At 35.3% G+C, this 22,287-nt stretch overlaps 2 protein-coding genes across 3 annotated transcripts; one reads left to right on the top strand and one right to left on the bottom strand.

The window, feature by feature from the left end:
- Positions 1-590: 590 nt before the first annotated feature.
- LOC127177781 (gap junction delta-2 protein) lies at positions 591-1,670 on the bottom strand. Its single transcript, XM_051130295.1, has one exon. The coding sequence runs from the start codon at positions 1,668-1,670 to the stop codon at positions 591-593; it is 1,080 nt and encodes a 359-aa protein (XP_050986252.1).
- Positions 1,671-4,560: 2,890 nt separating this feature from the next.
- Positions 4,561-20,069, top strand: vezf1b (vascular endothelial zinc finger 1b). Of its 2 annotated transcripts, none has more exons than XM_051129942.1 (5): positions 4,561-4,748; positions 13,172-13,914; positions 15,584-15,653; positions 15,765-15,930; positions 17,562-20,069. In XM_051129942.1, the coding sequence occupies exons 1-5, from the start codon at positions 4,716-4,718 to the stop codon at positions 17,924-17,926; spliced, it is 1,377 nt and encodes a 458-aa protein (XP_050985899.1). In that variant the 5' UTR covers positions 4,561-4,715; the 3' UTR covers positions 17,927-20,069. The 2 variants fall into 2 exon arrangements, with proteins under 2 accessions (XP_050985899.1, XP_050985897.1); XM_051129940.1 differs by having other exon boundaries at positions 4,565-4,748; positions 13,169-13,914.
- Positions 20,070-22,287: the final 2,218 nt, after the last annotated feature.

Genomic DNA, 22,287 nt, shown 5'->3' with positions numbered 1-22,287 from the left:
ACAAAACAACTCAACTCAAAACAAGCTCAACTGACAAGATCACAACAACATATTAAATCACTATAGGCTTTTAGGCCTGTTTCACATATCTGGTGGGCTCATTTTGAGCCAAACACTCAGAATGAGTTATTGGGTAACTACAATGTAGGAAAAAACACTCGTAAAAAACGGATAATATCCCTGTAGAGAATTACCAGTATGCTTTCCTTTTACAGACAACCCTAAAACAATGCAATGCATATATCAAAACACAACTGAACTGCATCTAAAATCAATACAGAAACTTCATATTAACACAATACACTAGGCTGATTTTTTACATAATTTTTTACATTAAATTATTTTAAATAAATAGGTTAATAGGTTGCTGTAATTCAAAAGCCTCTATTTCAAAAATCAGTCTTTTCTGATAATTTCAGCATGTAATGTGCTGAAAGTCAACTTTCAGTGCTTCTTCTTGGACGCAGAACTGCTGCATGCATTGTGAAAGCTGTAACTTGTTAATATGTTCAAGATCTGTGAAACAGGCCTCAAACTGTACTTTACAATGAGCTTGTGTAATGAAAGAAAATAAAAACCATCAACACACATTACAACCAGGACTTTTTGCCAGTAAATCTAGCCATGCTGGCCAATTTCATCCTCATGCGTTCCCTCTCTTCTGGGTTCCTCTTTGAGGTGCATTCAAGGGTAGAGTCGGTCTCGAAGGAAATGGCTGGGCCGTGTGAAAGCAAAGCCGTCCCCGTTTTCTCCTCCGACAGAGTGGCTGTGGGGGTCTGCAGGACCAGCCTGCTTCGCATTGAATGTCTGAGGCGTAGCAGCAAAGGGTTGCGTTGAGAATACAGCTCCCTCTCTGGCCTGAAGCACAGGAAGCAGGCAGCACACAGCATGCGAAAAATGTACACCCAACCAAGGTAGTGAAGCTCCACAATGTTTAAGAGAAAGCAACCCAGGCTGATGCTAAACATAAAATTAAGGAAAATGGTTTTCTCGGTGGCTCGCGACACAAAACAGTCAGTCCGAGTCGGACAAGGGTACGTTTCGCATCTGAACAAATGAGGCACCTCAAATCCAAACAGGTAGTACTGACCGACAAGAAACGTGATCTCTAGGACGGAACGGATCAGGACGTGAACAATATAGATGAGGAGAACCTGACTGGAGAGTGTGGTTGGATCCTTGCTGACCTCACCGAAATCTTCCTGCAGGAGACTTTGCTCTACACTTTCCTCATCCTGCCCACCCCATTCTTCTCCCTGGGCTCCATATCCCAATCTGACACCGTCCCCTTCCAGCCGCCCAGAATAGTCTCCTACGGGGTATTTAGCTTCTGCCTGGACCTTGTCTGTCTCCAGCTTCTCGTCTTTGGTGATTTTGTGCAGCACATAGATGATGTAGAAGATGGAAGGTGTTGAGACCAGCACAATCTGGAAGACCCAGAAGCGTAAGTGTGAGACGGGGGCGAAAGTGTCGTAGCAGACATTGTTGCAGCCCGGTTGCAGGGTATTGCAGGTGAACTTAGACTGCTCGTCGCTGTACACAGCGTCTCCAACCAGGGTCACCAGCAGGATGCGAAAGATCAGGAGCACCGTTAGCCAGATCTTACCGATGACCGTCGAATGATTCTGAACCTCGGTTAGAAAGCGGCCCAGAATTGACCAGTCCCCCATTTTTTAATCTGGACACAATGAGGAAATAGTGCAAAGGCATATTCTGTTATGTTGTCATTTAATATATTACATAAAATTGCATTTCTTAAAAGAATAATTTGCCTAAAAATGAAAATTTGCTAAAATGTACTCACTCTCAAGCCACCCAAAATGCAGATACAGATTTAGAGAAATTTAACATCACTACATCATCATTACATCACTTGCTCACCAGTGGATCCTCTGCAGTGAATGGGTGCCGTCAGAATGACAGTTCAAATAGCTAATAAAAACATCACAATAATCTACAACATGAATTCATTCATCAGTTTATATCTTGTGAGGTGAAAAGCGGTGTGTCTATAAGAAACAAATCCATCATTAAGGCATTTTAACTTTAAACCATAATTAAACTGTAATTTCTCCAAATCTGTTCTGATGAAGAAATGGATCTACATCTTGGATGGCCTGAATAAATTAATAATAAATAATACATTTTTAGCAAGTTTTTAAGTTTTGGTTGAATTGTAGTTTTAGGAGAGTTAAATTACAGACAGTTCAAAAACAATATTTCAGAAAATTTCAATTTGTAGTGCTAAAATGTTGATTTACATGCATTTAATTCTTCATTGTGCATGTTTCGTGTTTTAAATGTATTTAAGGTTAATCAAATTTCTTTATTTTTTGTGTCATCTACATAGAAGTGAATTTAGGTAAATTGGAACACTTTTACCTCAGGAAAAATGGCCCAGTTATCCTGAATTATCCGTATGTCCTCCTTACAATCATTATTTAATTTGGTAGGACAACAAAATGGCTAAGTCATTCAGTGAAAGTGTACAACATCATGATCATTATATTGATTAATATAATAATATACATAAGAAAAACACTTACCTTTGGATAATTTGTCTACAAAAATGACAAAATGCAATTTGCATTGCTACATTTGAAAAAAAAAACTTCTGTTTGTCACCGGGAAAGGACCTCAGTGAGTGAGCTGGGGGAAATGGGCTGACCACAGGCATCTATCCAAACACTCATTGTACTGTATTTAGACAAAGAGTCCCAATGTACAATGTCACAAAGATTTAAAAATACAATGGGATGCAACATCTCTGAATGTCCCTGAACAGTCAAACAAATTGTTCAGGAGAACCTGCTGGAATGAGGAAACAATGCTAATTCATGAGAGATTTTGTCCTATACCTGCTTTGAGTGTCAAAGCTAATGAAATTATTTTCTGTATGATACATAGTTGAACATATACACAGTATAAAACTACATTTAATCCAAGTACAGACCAGTTACACTCATCTTTTTATTACTCATCTTATTAAATTATTGTCAAGACTCAGGCTTCCTAATGGTGAAATGTATGATAAACACACACCACATTATGTCACTCTTCGAGTCAAAACAAGCAAACCCAGCAGTCTGTTAAAATAATAACTCGATTTAATCTTGAAAATCTTATTTAGAGCTTTTGAGATTTACTGTAAACTCTGTGAACTCTTTTGATTTAAGGACAGCTGGGTAGATTACTTACAAATTGTAACCCGTTACTGATTCCAAATTACATGACCAAAAATGTAGTGAGTAACATAATCCATTGCATTACACATTTTAGGTAATATAACAAGACTACTTTTAGATTACTTTATCACATTGATTAAAATGGGATCATATTGTACCATATTGACATACAAATACAAAAAGTAAGAAAATATATTCCATTTATTGTTAATAACAACATGAAGTGCATTAGACAACATACTGCATTGACAAAAATATTTGTGAATTTGTGCACTTTAATGTGTTTAAAAGACAAAAGCCTTCCAAAGATATAGAAATACATGGTTAAATAACCTACAGAGTGATAATTAAAATAAAAATTAATGTTTATCAGTAGTCGAAGCAGTGGTCAAATGCTGTGTAGCTGACTGCTACCTGACTAATGACTGGACTTTGTATCAATGCTGACAAAACTGGAAGACTTTCTGAGTGTATATAAGCAGTAGGCTATTTTAGAAAGGAAATATAAAAAGATGAAAAAGAGAAATTGGAGAAACAATAAATTATGAATAATTTACTGCTACTGTGTAAACAATATGTAATCATGTAATCCATAAAAAAGTAACTGCAGTCTTATTCTGAGTATTTTAAACTGTAATTTTATCTAATTACAAGTACATAATTTTTGAAATCTGATTACGTAATCCAGATGACATGTATTCAGTTTCTACACAGCTCTATATAAGGATATAAATATAGTTTTTAAGTGCAATACAGCACTTCAAAATCATAGTAAGAAAACAGCTGTCAAGTTGATAACTTTAAAGTTACAGTTGCAGCTGCTGTGCATGATTTTTTTTTTTTTTAATTAAGCAAAAAAATAAAAATGCAAGCAAACAAAAGACAGACAGATGCAATTTACAGTTAGCATTTTGCACATTGTCAATATTTCACTACCTCACCATCTGCCCCTGACACACAATATCTAGAGTAAAACATAATTTGCACCACCTCGACATCTGTCTGGGTTACTCCATATACATAATCTTGTGTACTGTACTTCTAGTGTACTTGTGTGTGTGAATATATATATGCTAACATATATTATTGTACATTATTATTATTATATCATATTTTTCCTCTTAATGCAACTAATGGTAGGTAGGTAAGCAAATAAATAAATGTCTAATGTTTTTACATTTTTCAATAATTTGACTTAAAGTCAATTGTTTATATAGCACCTAAAATCTGCATATTCATTTAAGAAACATCGTTGACATTCAGTTTCGTTTTGTCGCGTTAAAAGTCGTTTAATGATATAATCCATAAATGTTTGATCCAAAATAAAAAAGTATCGTTGCTCTAAAGTGTGTTTTGTGAGTGCAGTGCTGTGATGGAGTGAGCTGGCAGAATCTCAGCAGCAGCAGCAGCGCGTATATCAGATGAAATGGTTTGGCCCTCGGGGTTACAGGAAGTTGTAGCAGCTGCCATGTTTAGCTGCTTTGTTGTAGATTTCTTGTAGGTTTCCTGCAGATTTTTTTAAGTGTTGCAATGGAGCCGAGCTGGAGTTCATTTTTATTTCAGGTAAGCCAGCCGTTCGAAATAAATCCCAACCGCGCGGGAAAAATAGAAAATCGATCGGGACTCTTAAAAACAGCGCGAGGCGCGGAGATTTGAGCTTTAAAAGCGGGATTTTAAGGCAGTAAAAACAATGGTAGCTAAGCTAGCTCACATTAGCCGCTAATGCTGCATCTCTCCCAGACTTCCAGCTGTGAACTATGAGGGAGACGTACAAGGGATTTCTTTCCCTCTTTTTCCCCTTCTCTTTCTCATTCACACTCTTTTTACGTGCTTTTTGCCTTTTTGTCCTGAGTTAAACACTTTTAGCTGACAGCTTATTACATAGTTTTGTGTACTCATTGATCATGTTCTGACACAATTTGGATGTTTTGACCAGACGCAACGTCCATGTCTGCGTGTGTAATAATAGAATACGGTGTTTATGTGCATTTTTGGCACAGTTTTTTAATACTTCAGTTTCCTTTCCCAGTCGATTAACCTATGTTTCTACTAAATTTCTTGTTTATTTTTATTTGTTGTTAACGCAGCTCCCTTTGCTACTTTTATTGGAGGGAACATGGGGATAATGGCTGTGTTTCAAAATCTTCTCAGCTGCCTACCTAGACATTATAACCGAATAGAACGTGCATATGATGGCAAAAATAGTGTAGAGGTTCTTTTCAAAATTTCGAATACTACTATGATACCCTAAAATTCACTATTGTGGTAACGTTACCCCAGATTCTCAGTCATTGTTGAAGTTTGAAAACACTTACATTTTGACTTATTTTCTCTCTCCAACCTCAAAAAGGTGTTTGTTTTTAAACTGAACTGTTCTGTGTAGTCAGCCCATGCTTATGCTGCTGACATCCTTAAGGTTTTGCATGTAGTGATTGATGTTGTTAAAGTATGCATTGCATTGGTATGTAAGTGAGGTGCAAATGTAGCTTTTTCACTAATGCATGAAAAATATGTGCATGTTTATGCTGAAATGGGATTACTTCGGTTAAGGCTGTTATTGGCAGCATGCAACTCTATTTACAATTTATCTGATATGATCTGATACTTTAAACTTAATATAAAAAACAAATATTGTTCACCCTTATGGCAAATTCCTCTGAATTTTCTCATTTTGTAAGTAGTTTGCTGAAGGAGTCAATGCAACTTCGTAGAGATCAACCAATATTATTTTTACAATGATATTGCTAATGATTATGTCTGATAATTGATGTGAAATCAGCTAAGTTTTTTTTTTTTTTTTTTTTTTTTTTTGCAGTCTTATTTCTAACATAGAATCAATGCATTAAATAGGAAAGTTACTTTACATGTGAAAACTCTTGTTTCCTGTTCAATGCATTGAAAACACTCTTTGCAGAGATCCACTAAATGATGCAGTTTATTAGTGGAACATTTAATGGGTGCATTTATGCATTTGGCAGATGCTGAAGTCCAAAGCTACTCACTTTGCATTCAAGGTATTTTTATTTTTATTTTTATTTTTTTTTTATCAGTTTTTGCTTTCTTTGGGAATCGAACCTGTGACCATTGTGTTGCTAGCACTATGCTCTACTGTTTGACCTACAGGATAGCTAAAAAACCCAAGTAGAAAAGTATAAATGATGGTGAAAAAAAAATAAAAACAAGCCAATAATTATATGTAGTCAAGACATGTATATTAAAGGATAAGTCCACTTCCAAAACAAAGATTCACATATAATGTACTCATCCCCTTGTCATCCAAGATGTTCATGTCTGTCTTTCTTCAGTTGTAAAGAAATTGTTTTTTTGAGGAAAACATTTCTTCATTTTTCTCTATATAAGTGACTGGTATGGTGCCCCGATTTTGAACTTCCAAAAGGCAGTTTAAATGCAGCTTCAAATGATCCCAAATGAAGATGTAAACAATCCCAGCCGAGGAAGAAGGGCTCTATCTAGCGAAATGATTGGTTATTTTCATTAAAAAAAATACAGTTTAAATACTTTTTAATCTCAAATGCTCGTCTTGCCTTGCTCTCCCTGAACTCTGTGTATTCTGGTTCAAGACAGTTAGGGTATTTTCTCCCTCAACTTCAAAAATAATTTCAAAATCATCCTACATTGCTGCAGAAGTACCGACACAGTCTTTCCAAAGTGAACATGCAAAGAAGATCAAACACCCTTAACAAAAAAGGTAAAACAGTGATATAGGACGATTTCAAAGTTGAGGGAGAACTTGAGATGGGAGTTTTTCAACATACACTAAGTGTCATGAACCGGAACAAAAACAGTTCAGGCACAGTAAGGCAAGACGGGCGCTTGGCATTAAAAAGTATATAAATTGTATTATTTTTATTAAAATAACCGATTGTTATGCTAGATAAGACCCTTCTTTCTCAGCTGGGATCGTTCACAACCGCATTTGGGATTGTTTGAAGCCGCATTTTAACTGCATTTTGGAAGTTCAAAATCAGGGCACCATAGCAGTCCATTATATGGAGAAAAATGCTGAAATGTTTTCCTCAAAAAACATGATTTCTTTACGACTGAAAAAAGACAGACATGAACATCTTGGATGACAAGGGGGTGAGTGAATTATTTGTAAATTGTTGTTCTGAAAGTGGAGTTATCCTTTAAGTTCAGCGGAGTCCAGTTATAAGGAGTATAAAAACGTGACTCAAAGCTTTTTCTATTAACTTTTCTCTTGGGAGAGAAAACATTTGAAGCGCTCTACGGCTCTAGGCTTTGTTCCAGAAAAGTTTCCCAAAATGCATTTACTTGAAAACAGAAGCAGGCAATGTCCAATATGCTGTTGGGAGTTAACAGTAGGCTTGTATCTTCTTCAGCATATGCTTCATCATCATCAGCATCATCCTAACACTTATTTTTAGTTGGACGCATAGTGAAACAATTTTGCAATCAACTCCAACATCAGATTTAGAATTTTCTGTGAGTATAGATTCATTGTCAGACACTATTTCTAACTTTTTTTGACCACATTGTGCAGTTTGTCTTTTGAAGGATTCTCAGAAGTTTCTTAACACCGCTTACATCCTCCAACATCTTGCATGCAGCGTTCATAAACCATGTTTGATTTTGTGCAAGCTTTGTCTCACATGCTGATCTGGATATTATCAGTAACAGATAAGAATTCACCATTTAAAAAATAAACAACAGAATGTTTGTTTCCTAAACTCCCTAAAATAGTTGCAGTTATGAAATATTTACACTTCAGTAACCTTAAATCAGTTTTAAATCCACAAAATCAGTAATTTAGCTTCCAGACCAATTACATTTGGTGTAAAAAGTGCTTAATTTGTTCTGCTTGATTCCACCCATGTGATGAAGCATCTAATGAGACGACGGTCTAGCGCGTCACTCCTCATTGTTCTGCAGGCGTCGGAGGTTATTCATGAGCGAGGCATTGTCCGGCTCCCAACAGGCATCTCCTAATCCGTCTGCAGCAAACAAGAATCTGATTCACTGGCTTCTGTCTTTGGAGTAAAGGGGTTCTGCTTGCTCTTGTTCTTCCCTTTGGTTTTTTGACAGATTACATGAGCAGATATGTTAGTTTTGATGCCACAGATGTTTAAATTTGGCATTGTTTTTAAGCCATTTTTTTTCTATTTCACCAACAGGAATGGCTGTAATAGGCTTAAACGGATTTAACTGTGCATCTGCCATCTTCACCGATCACGGTTGAAGTTTTGAAGCTTGTGCAGCAGATCAGAGCATGCCAGTTTATTATACCATATTGTGAATCCCAATTCCAGTGCAGATTAACCTATATACCAATACTGTCATTCAAATGTGGCTCAGAATAGCACATCTTAAAAGCACATCTTTTGCATTTAGTCAGATTTAGGTCTTCATTTTGTGTTTTTATTTGCACTGCTCAACCTCCATGTTATTTCTGTTGTAGTGACCTCAGCTTTCAATGCGCATTTGTATCAAAATCATCCAAGCGGCAAGAAGAACAGACCGCTGTCACTGATGTTTGGCAAACTTGAATGCGTCCAAATACAAATATACTCACAGAGCGACTGCTAACAGTGCTACCCATACCAGCAAATAGTCCTGGGTTAACAATGTTCAAATCACTTAGCCCCCAAAGCAGCTGTGTCTCGTCTAATTGCACATTTTGTACAGCGAGGTCACCTAATCAAGCTCACAAAGACCTCCTACGGGGATTTTAGGTGAAAACGCAAACTGAACAGTCTGTTCTTACATACTTTTCGGATATGTAAGCCTGTAAGCTTTAACGTGGCATAGTGTTTCCCCGGTCGTTGTAGGAGGCTGGTCCAGCCTGCAGGTCTCTCGTTACTGTAGGCTTTACTATATTTCCTCAGTGGTACAATTGTGTTGGTGAATGCCCACCCCCCACCCCACCAACTGGATGCCGTGACCAATGGGACAATGCAGGCAGCTGCAGAACGGGGAGCCTAATAGTCGTGTAGTCTTTCAGCTGCTCTTGTTTTAGGCCCTGCGCTATGGGTTGTACCCCCCCCCCAAACCAAGGACCCCACCTCTTATAAGCAAGTTATGCTCTACCGACCAAATTTTGAGTGAAGGCTGAAGGTTTTTTTTTTTTAAATTAGACAAAATCGTACTTTCATTTTATATATTTATTTTAATTTAGTTCATATTTTGATTAAACCTTCATTTTTTTTTTTTTAATTAAAGTAATTTTTTTAGTTTTTTTTATAGAAGTGGAAGTAATAGCCTGTAATCCAATTCGTGGTTCGTTCTTGAATTTATAATAATGTTCTGTTGTTGTTTTGTGTAGTTTTTATTTCTTAACCTGTAGCAAACACTCCTGTCTATAATTTTTAATCGTTTTTAAAAGTTTCGTTAATATTTTATTCCAAAAAAATTATCATTTTTATCATTTTAAACCAATATGAGATTCTGTTTCTTTTGTGAAGCGCTAAACAAATTAAGAATTTTAACACTGCCTTTTTACAATGAAATGGAATGGATACAGATGCTGTCATACTCCAAATTTGAATTACTGTCAGAATTCTGTAATAGTTGTATTGCACTGTATTCCACATTTTTATCATTATTATTATTAAAGATATAAAGTAGCTTTTTGTCATGAAAAGATCATTTTCCTCTCCACAGTAGCTCTCGATTTCCCTTCTGTTCACTAAGCTTGCATTTATTTGATCCAAAGCACAGCAAAAACAGTAACATTTTGAAATATTTTTTACTATTTAAAATAACTGTTTTCTAATCGAATATATTTTGAAATGTAATTTATTCCTGTGATTTGAAAGCTGAATTTTTAGCATCATTACTCCAGTCTCTTGATCCTTCAGAAATCATTCTATTATTCTGATTTGCTGCTCAAAAACATTTATTATTATTATATGATCAGTTTAAAGCATCCTTGCTAAATAAAAGTATTAATTTCTATCAATCCTGAAAAAAAAATGTACTCAATTGTTTTGAATATTGATGATGATAATAATAATAAATAGAATAAATGTTTACTGAACAGCAAATCAGCATGTTAGAATGATTTCTGAAGGATCATGTGAAACTGAAGACTGGAGTAATGATGCTAAAAATGTAGCTTTGATTACAGGAATAAATTACATTTTAAAGTATATTCAAACAGAAAATGGTTGTATTAAATAGTAAAAAATATTTCAAAATTTTACTCTTTTCGCTCTACTTTTGATCAAATAAATGCAGGCTTGGTGAGCAGAAGAGACTTCTTTAAAAAAACTTAAAAATCTTACTGTTCAAAAACTTTTGAGTAGTAGTGTATTCAAACATGCATGAAACAATAATGTTTAGCGGCACTAACATAAAAACTGACATCTTGATTTACCATGTTTAAATATCCAAAAATTTAAGCAAGAATTTATGGAATGCATTGGATATTTTTTAGCGCTTTGTCATTTTTGGTGCTTGACAACATCTCGCCTTCACTTCATTGTATTGTAAGGTGCTATGTGAACATTCTGCCTTTAGACTTGTTTCTATGACCATTTAGTCTCACCATGTGTGTTTTTCAGTCGTTGTTGTGTATGACATGATGTAAGTTTAGCAAAACATCCTGAGCCTGTGAGGCCAGTCACATGAGGAACCGCTTTCATTACAGGCTCAGATCATTTTACATGCAGTAGATTTATGTTTGCAGGCTGCAGGAAGCTATGAGTTTCTAGTGCAAAAGCACTGAAGTCTCTGATATGATGCACACGTCTGCACATTCACATCTTGCCCTGACGTGATCCAAAGATTCCTATTAGTCACACAGGGATTATGTTTGCCAAGAATTACGTCTTTTTTTTATGCATCTGCTTTTTCTCATCTTAAAGTATGTTGCTCTTTTTTTTTTTTTTTTTTTTTTTTAAAGAGTTGATTGCTTTTTATGGACAGTTTTTGGCATGTTCTCTTACATCTGAATGCATTATAGTCCACATTCCTTCTCATTCTCTCTCTCCCTCACTTTCTGTGTAGCTTTCACACTCTCTCCAATATCTCATTAGTCATCCTGCACTTTGCTGAACAGCTGACTGTCCCCCTGCTAGGTCCCAGTCAGGGCTTCTCTTGTTTTCCAAGTTGCACAGATGCCCTGGAAATGAGTCAGTTTCTATTTTTGCTAAACATTTAACACCGTCTCTCAGCTGAGGTCGCGTCTACCTCATACTGGCCAATAGCAACGCTGGCCCATAATATCACAGCCAGTCTTTCACACAGCTCAGGCTATGAGTTTGCATCATGTGGTCAAAGCGAATGATACAGTCAGGTTTTATTACCGAAGTTTATCATTCATGGTGTTTAGCATTTAAATTAAACCTTTCACATAACTTAATGCTCACTTATTTTTTAAAAGTACTTAAAATGTTATAATCCTGTTACATGTAATCTTTTTCAGTCTGTACTATTATGATGCCTAAATTCACTTGTAGCATTAAAATGACATTTTTGTTTTTTGTTTTCATTTTAAATACATTGTCAAAATATAATCAATTTATCAATTATCAGCCATGAGGTCAAAAGTTTACAAACACCTTGCAGAATCTGCAAAATGTTAATTATTTTGGCAAAATAAGAGGGATCATACAAAATGCATGTTATTTTTTATTTAGTACTGACCTGAATAAGACATAGTTTTTCCTTCTGGAGCATCAGTGAGCGCTTGAACCTTCTGTAATAGATGAATATGAGTCCCTCAGCTGACCTCAGTGTGAAAAGATGGATGCATTAAATGTATGAAAATTGACACGAAAGACATTTACAATGTTACACAGGATTTATATTTCAAACAGTGCTGTCAAACAATTAATCACATCCAAAATAATAGTCTTTGTTTATATAATGTGTATTTACATGTATATATTTCATATAATTGATATTATTTATAAACATTTAAATATAAACTTAAATATATTCATGCATGTGTGTGTATTTATATATACATAATAAATATACACAGTACACAAACATATGTAAACAAAAAAAAAAGTTAGGAGCTATTAATCACTATTAATCGTATGACTGCGCTCATTTCAAATAAGTGCTTTTTCCAACTTTATCAATAAATCCTGAAGAAAAGTATCATGGTCACACAAATATTAAGCCCCACAGCTGTTTTCAACAATGAAAATAATCAGAAATATTACTTTAGCACCAAATCAGAATATTAGAATGATTTCTGAAAAATCTTGTGACAGTGAAGACTGGACAGCAACAAACAATTAATCGCATACAAAATAAAAGTTTGAGTTTGCCTAATACTGTGTGTAATTATTATATAAATAATATATATGTGACCCTGGACCACAAAACCAGTCATAGGGGTAAATTTTTCGAAACTGAGCTTTATATATCATCTGAAAGCTGAACAAATAAGCTTTCCATTGATGTATTTGTTTGTTTTGTTTGTTAGGTTTGTTTGATTTGTTAGGATAGGACAATATTTGGCCGAGATACAACTATTTTAAAATATGGAATCTGAGGCTGCAAAAAAATCTAAATATTGAGAAAATCACCTTTAAAGTTGTCCAAATGAAGCTCTTACTAATGCATATTATTACTCAAAAATTAAGTTTTTATATAATTACAGTAGGAATTTTACAAAAAATCTTCATGAAACATGATCTTTACTTAATATCCTAATGATTTTTGGCATAAAAGAAAAATCAATAATTTTGACCCATACAATGTATTTTTGGCTATTGCTACAAATATACCCCAGTGACTTGAGACTGATTTTGTGGTCCAGGGTCACATATAGTATATATAAATACAAACACATTCATGTATATATTTAAGAAATATTTACAAGTATATGCATTATAATTTTCTCTAAAACTTTCTCTAAAAACATAAACTTACCAACCCCAAATTTTTCAACAACAGTGTGTTAAAAACACGTCTTATGACAGTGTTTCATGTCTAAAAGCTTCAAAGAAATGTTCAACATGTTAAGAAGTCTTTTCTTTCTATCCCAGCAGGCCAATGAAGCCCTCCACCACCAGCATCAGAACAGCCTGCTGCCGCTGCTCAACTCTGAGCCACAGGATCAAAAGCCTATTCTTCCCATCCTGCACGACCAGAAACCCCCAGTCAGTGCGGCTGACCTCCTCAAAGACAACATGGGTGGCGGGACGGGTGGAGGGGGAGGAGGTGGTGGTGGCGGTGGCGGTCAGGTGGTGATAAAGAAGGAGCCCAAGTCAAAGACACCCTTCATATGTGGCTACTGCAACAAGGCCTTTCGGGACAGTTACCACCTCCGGCGGCATGAGTCCTGTCACACGGGCATTAAGATGGTGTCACGGCCCAAGAAGACAACCACAGCGCCCACCATGGTGCCTCTCATTTCCACTGTGCCACGCGATAACAACGGCAACCCCTCCTACGTCTCTACGGTGGCGGGCATCCTCACCACAGCCACCACCTCCGCGTCCACGGCTGCAGGCGTGATGTCGGTCCTGCCGCAGCAGCAACCGGCCGTACCCAAGAAACCCCCCAAACCGGTGAAGAAGAACCACGGCTGTGAAATGTGTGGCAAGGCCTTCCGTGACGTCTACCACCTCAACCGCCACAAGCTCTCGCACTCGGATGAGAAGCCCTTCGAGTGCCCTATATGTCACCAGCGCTTCAAGAGGAAGGACCGCATGACCTACCACGTGCGCTCGCACGACGGCGGCGTGCACAAGCCGTATATATGCTCCGTTTGTGGGAAAGGCTTCTCTCGGTAGGTTCAGCAAATCTTGCATGAGCAAATCATCTTCATGTAGTGCTTTATGCTAGGGTTGTCAAAAACTAAATTCGAATTTTGTATTCAAATATTATATATTATATTCAAATTTGAAATGCATAAATTCAGTTGGGGTAAAAAAAAAGTTTTTGGCTTCTCTCCTAAGGCCAAAAGAGGGCGCATCGGGCTAAATATTACTAACGCACGTTTATACAAAGCAATAAAATAACACGGCTATCTGTGAAAAAGTGCACAATGTTTAAAGGGGTCATCGAATGCAAAGTTCAGTTTTACATGTTTTCAACAGTCGATTATTCTGACGATTAATTGAGTAATCGGATAATTATAAATTTTTTTGAGGTGATAAAAATAGACCTAAGCGCAAACAAATGCCTAACATACATATAGAATAAGTATGAGGCAATAGTAATCAGTTCAAATAAAGTATCAAATGCAAGTAATCATATTTAATGAAATTGTAGCATTTATGAATTTTAATAGTATTATGCTTTATTTTAATTTTAAATGGTTTTAATATATCATGGAGCCTTAGAAAAAGATCTAATAATGCATTTCATGGATTCTCGTCCATGGAATGTGCCACTTCCGGCATGTTGCCAGTAAGTTGACAGGCAAAATGCAATCAAGGATTATTTTAGAATTGAATACTTGAATTGAATCGAGGAATCGTGATTTATATTAGAGTATTTGATTTTTAGTATTCAAGGTTTTAAAGGTTATTGTTCACTTAAGTCTATTTGTATTACTACAAAAAAAAAATATTATAGTTATCCGATTACTGGATTAATCGGCAGATTACTCAATTATCAAAATAATCATTAGTGATAGTCCCAAACTTTACAAATCCAAATTCTGCTGTAAAGCATCTCTAAATAAGACAAAAGTCTCTTAATATGCAATATTTATTGGTTATTTTTCCTGAAAACATTTCATTTTAGTTTGACAAGCCTTCACAAGCTTTCATGCTTGTTGCCAGATGACAAAAATTTTAATGCCTCAATCCCCCAATCTGCCCAGTGTTTTGTTAATTCTCCCAACCTGGCAACCATGCACTTTCCCTGCTTTGAGAAAAAAAAGTGCATTTAAAAACATAGCAGTTTAGCTATTTCCTCTGTGATATTTTGTTCAAATGAAAGTATAATACAGCCAGTCTGTTTTCGTTCATGCAATCATTTGTGCTATAATAAAGCCAAATGTAAATCTTAACTATATTCAGATTGCGGTGGCTCAATAAATGCGTGCAGCCTCTGTGCCACAATAGAAACTCATTTTTGTTGTTTTTATTAGAAAAACATTAACACGACTTGCAGTTGTTGGATTTAATATTACTGGTTACTGGTGAATTTCACTTGTTTAGCTTTTGAAAGCTTCTTGTACCAGTTTTCATAATGCAAAGACTGTGTGAATTTATTTGAGATTTACTGCATCAGGAAACTAGATAAGGTAAAATGAGCCATGCGAGTTGATGTTCTCTTGATTTGTGCTTATGTGAAAGTGCAAGAATTCTAATTAAATGTGAAAAGAAATGTGTAAAATGACTAACTGTTATTGTGCAGCCCAAATAATAGTGTCATCTGGCAGCTTAGTTCAGTCAAAGTGTACATCCATTTTTTTTTTTTTTTAATTATGTCATTTCCTCTCCCAGGCCGGATCATCTTAGCTGTCATGTCAAGCACGTACACTCCACAGAACGACCCTTTAAATGCCAAGTAACGGTAAGACTGCGCATGCCCCTCGCTCTCCTGTACACTCAAACTGACTTCCTGTGTGTTTCATTGGTCTGTCACACTCAATCCACACACTGATTTGTCTTTCTGTCACTGCAGGCCTGCACGTCCGCCTTCGCCACCAAAGACCGCCTGCGTTCACACATGATACGGCATGAAGGCAAGGTCACCTGCAACATTTGCGGGAAGATGCTGAGTGCCGCCTATATCACCAGCCACCTCAAGACCCACGGCCAGGCCGGCTTCACCTCCCCCTGTAATAAAGGTATGCCAATTCTTCAACAGTTTTAAAATGTCATCTGTGATGACTTTCACACTCAGATGAAGGTGCCACTGGTTTCTCTTGATCCTGACACATATATAAGTACTTCCTGTTTGGCATCTGTGTGACTTGATGTGGCTGATACAAAATGTTTTTCACTTTTCATAATAATAGGCACTAAAGGGTATTTTCCCCAACCTGGCTTTGTAAAGTCCACAAATGTCTGCTGTCTAATGTGAATGTTAGATATTCAAATATGTAGAGGTAAAGTAAAAATAAGAGAGATTCAGGCCTTAACTGCAAGAATTTTTATTGTTTTGATTGTTACTTTTCATTAGTCCCACCATATTAACTATGTTTTAAATACCTCTACAATTAATTTACTAGAAATATTTATATTTTTCGACAAGGTTAACTTTTTCGACAACTTGTAAACATTTTCCTTTTAGAAACCTTTTTTTTCTTTTTTCTTTGGAAATATTTATTTTTTATAAAATGTTTAATTTTTAAACATTTTTAATTTTTTTTAAAAAATCAGTTTTATTTACAAAGAAAATGTAAACATTTTTCTTTAGAGGCATGTCTTTAACAATATTATTCATAAAATGTTACATTTTTACAAAACATTTAAACATTCTCACATAGAAAAGTTAAACGTATATCTTTTAGAAAAAAATTCTTTAACAATGTATTTTGTTTTGTGAAATGTTTTGTTTTCATGAAATGTTACATTTTTATTTACAAAGAAAATGTACACATTTTTATTTTTATTATTGTAAACATTACAGAGAAAATTTAAAGATTTATATAACAATGTATTTTTATAATTACAATAGATATTTATTTTTCATAAAATGTTACATTTTTACAAAAAATAACAATTACATAGAACATTTAAACATTTATCTTTTAGAAACATTTTTCTTTAACAATGTATTTTATTTTTATAATTACTAGAAATATTTACTTTTCATAAAATGTTTAATTTTTACCAAAAATTCAGTTTTACTTTAGAGACATTTGTCTTTAATAATATTTTTCAAAAAATGTTACATTTTTACAAAACATAAAAAAAATTCACATAGAAAAATTAAATGTGTATCTTTTAAAAACATTTTTCTTTAACAATGTATTTTTATAATTACTAGAAATATTTATATTTTTCATAAAATGTTACATTTTTTACCAATAAATCTACAATTTTATTTACAAAGAAAATGTTAACATTTTTCTTTAGAAACGTGTGTCTTTACCACAACATTTTTTTAACAAGATAATATTGTTCAAATTTTGCTAAAAAATGGTATATTGTGCAAATCGTTACTGATTGGCTTGTACGTTTTACTGACAATTTCAAGACTATCACAGGTCATTTTTGACAAAATCTAGCCTGCTAGATAAGCTTATGTTGGTGACAAGTTTGTAAATACAATATAGAATACATTGCAAACCAGATGTATAAATAGATTTATAAGATCAATGAATTTAAACTATGCAATGTCAATACACAACTAGCCTGAAACTCTCACGCTGACCATAGGCCATTCTGCATTTTCTCTCTTGCCCATAGTGTAACCCTAGAAATCACCTCAATGTTTTATTCACTCTCTTCTTTTTCAACTTTTTCCGGTCAGACTCTAACAACGTGTGCAACTCTGCCTCAGCCACACCAGTCACTGCTTCGAGCGCGTCCAACACTACGGCCATGAACCGCGGAACCGCCAGCAACCCCGTCACCATCGCCGCCCAGATGAACATCACCACCAACACGGTCAACATCACCTCCCCCGTCAGCCTTCAGCACCCGGTCACCATCACTGCTCCCGTCAACATCGCCTCGGTCAACATCCCGGCCACGGCGCCCATGAACATCGCCCATCCCGTCGCCATCACCTCGCCCATGTCAATGAACATCACCGGCCCGCTCAACATCGCCATGAGGCCGATGGAAAGCATGCCTTTCCTCTCACAGGTCCTGCCTTCCACCCCGCCCTGGTAGAACCCAACGTCCCACACGCCTTCTCCTAGTAAAACCTCATGTCTCCCGTTTTAGTCTTCCTCTCCAGCTGTGAGGGAAAAAAAAGAGCCTGGAGGAATGGCGAGTATAGGAAAATGACAGTCTGCAGCGGCAAGGAATCTTGCGGATGTTAGCTGGCACTTTGCGTCTCCTTCGCTCGGCTGAGAGATGAGCAGATTGTCTAGAGTTTAGTGACGGACAGAAAAAATAGTTATTGCATGGAGTGGAAGACTGACATGCTGTATGTTTGGTGATTTCACTTTTCTAGTGCCAGAAAATCCTTGCCAGTCGGCTGTTTGAAGCGGAGCGCGCCGCCGCTTCATTGTTAGTGTTAACGGTTTAAGGACTTCGGCAAATATTAACTGTGAGGATTTTATTTTTGTTACATTAGCTTGCTTATCAGTATTTCATAGTTTTATGCATTTTAACGAGTCACGTACAACAAAAGGGACAGTGGCTTCCATGAATTGGAAGATGAGAGGGTTTTATTTTTTTGTTTCTTGAGACAATACTCTACAAAGGAAAAATTAGAATAAGTTTTTAAAAGGCCTCCTTTCATTGTAAGCCTTTTAATCTGTAGCTGTGTTTTTATTTTTATTATTATTATTATTATTATAATTATTATTCTTTATAGGTAATCTTTGGAGTTGGTCATTCCTGATTGTAGAATAATTACGTTCTGTTTTAATAGGCTGGGATATTCTTCTGCTTAGTGGGGTTGAACTACAGTTACAATCTTGCACTGAACGCATATCTCTTTGGTGATTATTCTGACGGCAGTATTATTTTAGATCAAATATTTTGAGTGTTCATATAGATGCCTGGTCACCAAGTGGCCGATTTCAACACTGAAAGGTCCATTTTTATTCTTAAGAGCATTTAGTTTTGTAACCGTGACGTCTCTGCTCTTCCTTTCCGTAGGACGAGGGCTGTTTTTCCTTAGGACCTTTTGCTCAGGAAATTTGCTGAGGGTGCCCCAACTTACTCTGCTCCTGTAGCGGACCGGATCGCGCCTAACGCTTTCTTCCAGACCTAATTTTCTACGCAATTAACACACTAAACATAGTTCCCTTTATTGGCAAAAACTGAGACGCGCCTCAAAGGTCGAGGTGCCATCAGCCGTTGATGTGATCGTCCGTCGCAGGAGCGTAAAGTTAACCTCTGTTGCTTGTTCGTTTACCCCAGTCACAGTAAAAAACCAAAACTGCCTTCAAAATTTCAGGGTATGTCATATTGTTTGGAGTAACCCTGATTCAAAATAACAGAATCGGCTTTCCCAGATACCTAGATTTCCTCTTTGATTTTCCTCTCCCTGTTGGATCTATAAAAGCAATATGCCTTTCTCAGTCCTCTTTTAACCGAGCCGGACAGCTGTCGTGCCCATTTTATGTTGCAATGCGATGGGGAAACCGATGCAAGGTATGTAGTCAAGCGTGACCTTCTAAACCAGGGTTGTGTGCGCTTGTGTGATGTGAATGAGTCTCAAACAAAGAGTACAACCAGCTGAATGTGATCGTACTTTAAATGATGATGTCATAGCTACCACCGCCTGGGCGTAAATCGCCGTAAGTAAGTTTCCTTTGTGTTAACTCGCACCCCTAGTGTTTCTCATCCAGAGTTGACCTGGTAGCAAAGCATTTGTGGTCTTAAGTTAGTATTACATGGACTTACATGTAGGGATGTGAAAGCTAAAATCGCTCAATGGCCTATTTTACGTTTTCGTTTTGTTTGTTTTTAAATGTTGCCTTCGGTAGAGGCGGATTATTTGGACTGAGAACTGGAATTCGAGGAATGTGACTGAAAACACTACAACTGAAAAAAAACAAAAACAAACGAAAGGGTTTTTAATTGTGCTTGTGATTTAAATGTTTGTCCTTCCGCAATGGCGTCACTTCCGTGCCTGAACTGCATGTCTGAAAATGCCACCGTGAAACACATCAGTCTGATAAGACGAGCAGTGCTCAGCGATGGAAACTGCCTGGGCGGCCAACTGCAGTTAAACTGTTTACCAAATGTGTGGAGATTTAGAATCTATTTTGCATATGAAATATCAAGTTGCCATGTTTGAGGAATTATGAATTTGTTATTTTTTTTAATATCCTATAAAGTATTGCTCATGAAGTAACTCCTTATGCATCAGTATCTTTTAAAGAACATTAATGGGGGAAGAACAAGAAAAGACTTTGTGTTCGGTTTCGGATTGGAGAGTTTAAAATGAGTCCAGTCCTTTCATGTCCTTTTGGTTAAATTGGCAAACCCATGTGAAGGCCAATGAATGTATATCTTTGTACAAAAACATTTAGCTCAGAGAACGTGGTAGTTATGATAGACACATGCAAGGAAAAACACAAGTAAAAATAACCTTTTATAAGACTTTTTGTATTAGAACATTAACATTGGTAATTTTGTATATATATGAAGACTAGGCTTTTTTTGGTTAGCAGAAAGGTAAAAACATTCCTACATTTTTTTTTAAATGTATGTCAAGAATAATTATGTAAACACATTGCGCAATGTTTTATGTGCCTTTTATTTGGGTTGTCTAAATAAAAGAAAACTGTCAAGTATGATTTGCCTCATTCTCTCACTGCTTTGCAGGGAATTTTTTGCTTTTGTCAGTTAAAATTCAAATAATTTTTTTCTTTTCCAGCATGTTAGTATGATTTCTGAAGAATCGTGTGACACTGAAGACTCCTTTCAAAAACATTAAAACTGAATAAAAATTAATACACAGGGCATACATTAGGCATCTGCGGATTAATGAGCTTTAATGTGACTTGTATATCTTCAATGAATGTCATACAGATTTAAATCCATTCATCAACTCATTCAGTATTTGTGGATGTTACTATACAGAATGAAAATATAATTCTCATATCTTGTCTGCTAATGCCATAAGCAGTAGTGATGATGGTGGTGGTGTATAAACTAGTTTTGCACTTGCAGTTCATATAAATCTAGGTTCCTTTTTACAAAATGCTGATCAAAATGTGTTTTTTAGTATTATTATTAGTTATTACTCTTGATGTACATTAATTTTAAACAATTTTACTAAATGTACACTACCAGTCAAAAGTTTTTGAACAGTAAGATTTTTAATGTTTTTTTAAATAAGTCTCTTTTGCTCACCAAGCCTGCATTTATTTGATTCAAAGTACAGCAAAAACAAATATTTTTATTATTTAATTTTTTTTCTTTTTCTATTTGAATATATTTTAAAATGCAATTTATTTGTGGGATTTCAAGCTGAATTTTTAGCATCATTATTCCAGTCACATGATCCAGAAATCATTGTCATTATGATGTTGAAAACAGCTGAATAGAATTTTCTCAGGTTTCTTTAATGAATAAAAAGTTAAGAAGAAAAGCATTTATCTGAAATAGAAATCGTTTGTAACATTATAAATGTCTTTATTATCACTTTTGATCAATCTAACTCTAATATATATACTGACTCCAAGCTTTTGAATGGTACAGTGTACAGTATAATGTTACAAAAGCATTTTATTTCAGATAAACGCTGAACTTTGGATCTTCCCATTCATCAAAGAATTGTGGAAAAAAAGCTGATTTTCAAATAGAAAGCAGTTATTTTAAATGTAGTAAAATATTTCACATTATTGCTGCTGTTGCTGTACTTTGGATTAAATAAATGCAGGCTTTGGGGTGTAGAAGAGAATTCTTAAAAAAAAAAAAAAAATCATACTGTTTAAAACCTTTTGACTGGTAGTGTAAATTATACTAATTATACTAATTGTGTTAGGGGGAATTCAGGATAAGAGAAAGTTTTAATCTACAATTAAATGCTGTACTTTGTTGTCTGTCATGTTTTTTTAGTTATAATGCAGATAATAACTTATTTGCAAATACAGGTTATGTCCAACATGTATAAAATTTTAAGTATAGATATTGTTTGGAAATTATATGCATTTAAAAACTGAACATTTAAGTACAATACTAAAAACTTAAAAAATATATATTTTTTAGACAATGTAATATTTTTATTTTTTTTTATAAGTTGACATTTACTAAAAATATTCATATTTATTTTCAAACAGATATGTAGGCAATACATACACAGTTTTTGCAAATAATATACTTTTGTTGAACGTACATGTAATCAATTTGTAGATTTAAAGGGATTGTTCACCCAAAAATCAAAATTCTGTCATCATTTACTCACCCTCATGCTGCTGTATGAATTTCTTTCTTCTGCTAAACACGAAATAAGATATTTTTAATTGAAGAAACTGTCACGTAAACATTCACTCTTATTTCATTCATATATTTTTCTTTTTTACAAACACATCATTATATTCATATTTATTTTCTCAAACATTTCC

The sequence above is a fragment of the Labeo rohita genome, chromosome 15, assembly GCF_022985175.1.
Source record: "Labeo rohita strain BAU-BD-2019 chromosome 15, IGBB_LRoh.1.0, whole genome shotgun sequence".
Taxonomy (NCBI): Eukaryota; Metazoa; Chordata; class Actinopteri; order Cypriniformes; family Cyprinidae; genus Labeo; species Labeo rohita.
This window is presented reverse-complemented; position numbering and strand designations above follow the sequence as displayed.

What these genes read in the sequence shown, in the direction of transcription:
- LOC127177781 (XM_051130295.1), bottom strand. Translation starts at nt 1,670, where the DNA reads ATGGGGGACTGGTCAATTCTGGGCCGCTTTCTAACCGAGGTTCAGAAT.
- vezf1b (XM_051129940.1), top strand. Translation starts at nt 4,716, where the DNA reads ATGGAGCCGAGCTGGAGTTCATTTTTATTTCAG. An exon ending in GGAGTTCATTTTTATTTCAG is followed by an intron (nt 4,749 to 13,168) that starts GTAAGCCAGCCG and finishes TTTCTATCCCAG; the next exon opens with CAGGCCAATGAAGCCCTCCA. An exon ending in CCTTTAAATGCCAAGTAACG is followed by an intron (nt 15,654 to 15,764) that starts GTAAGACTGCGC and finishes CTGTCACTGCAG; the next exon opens with GCCTGCACGTCCGCCTTCGC.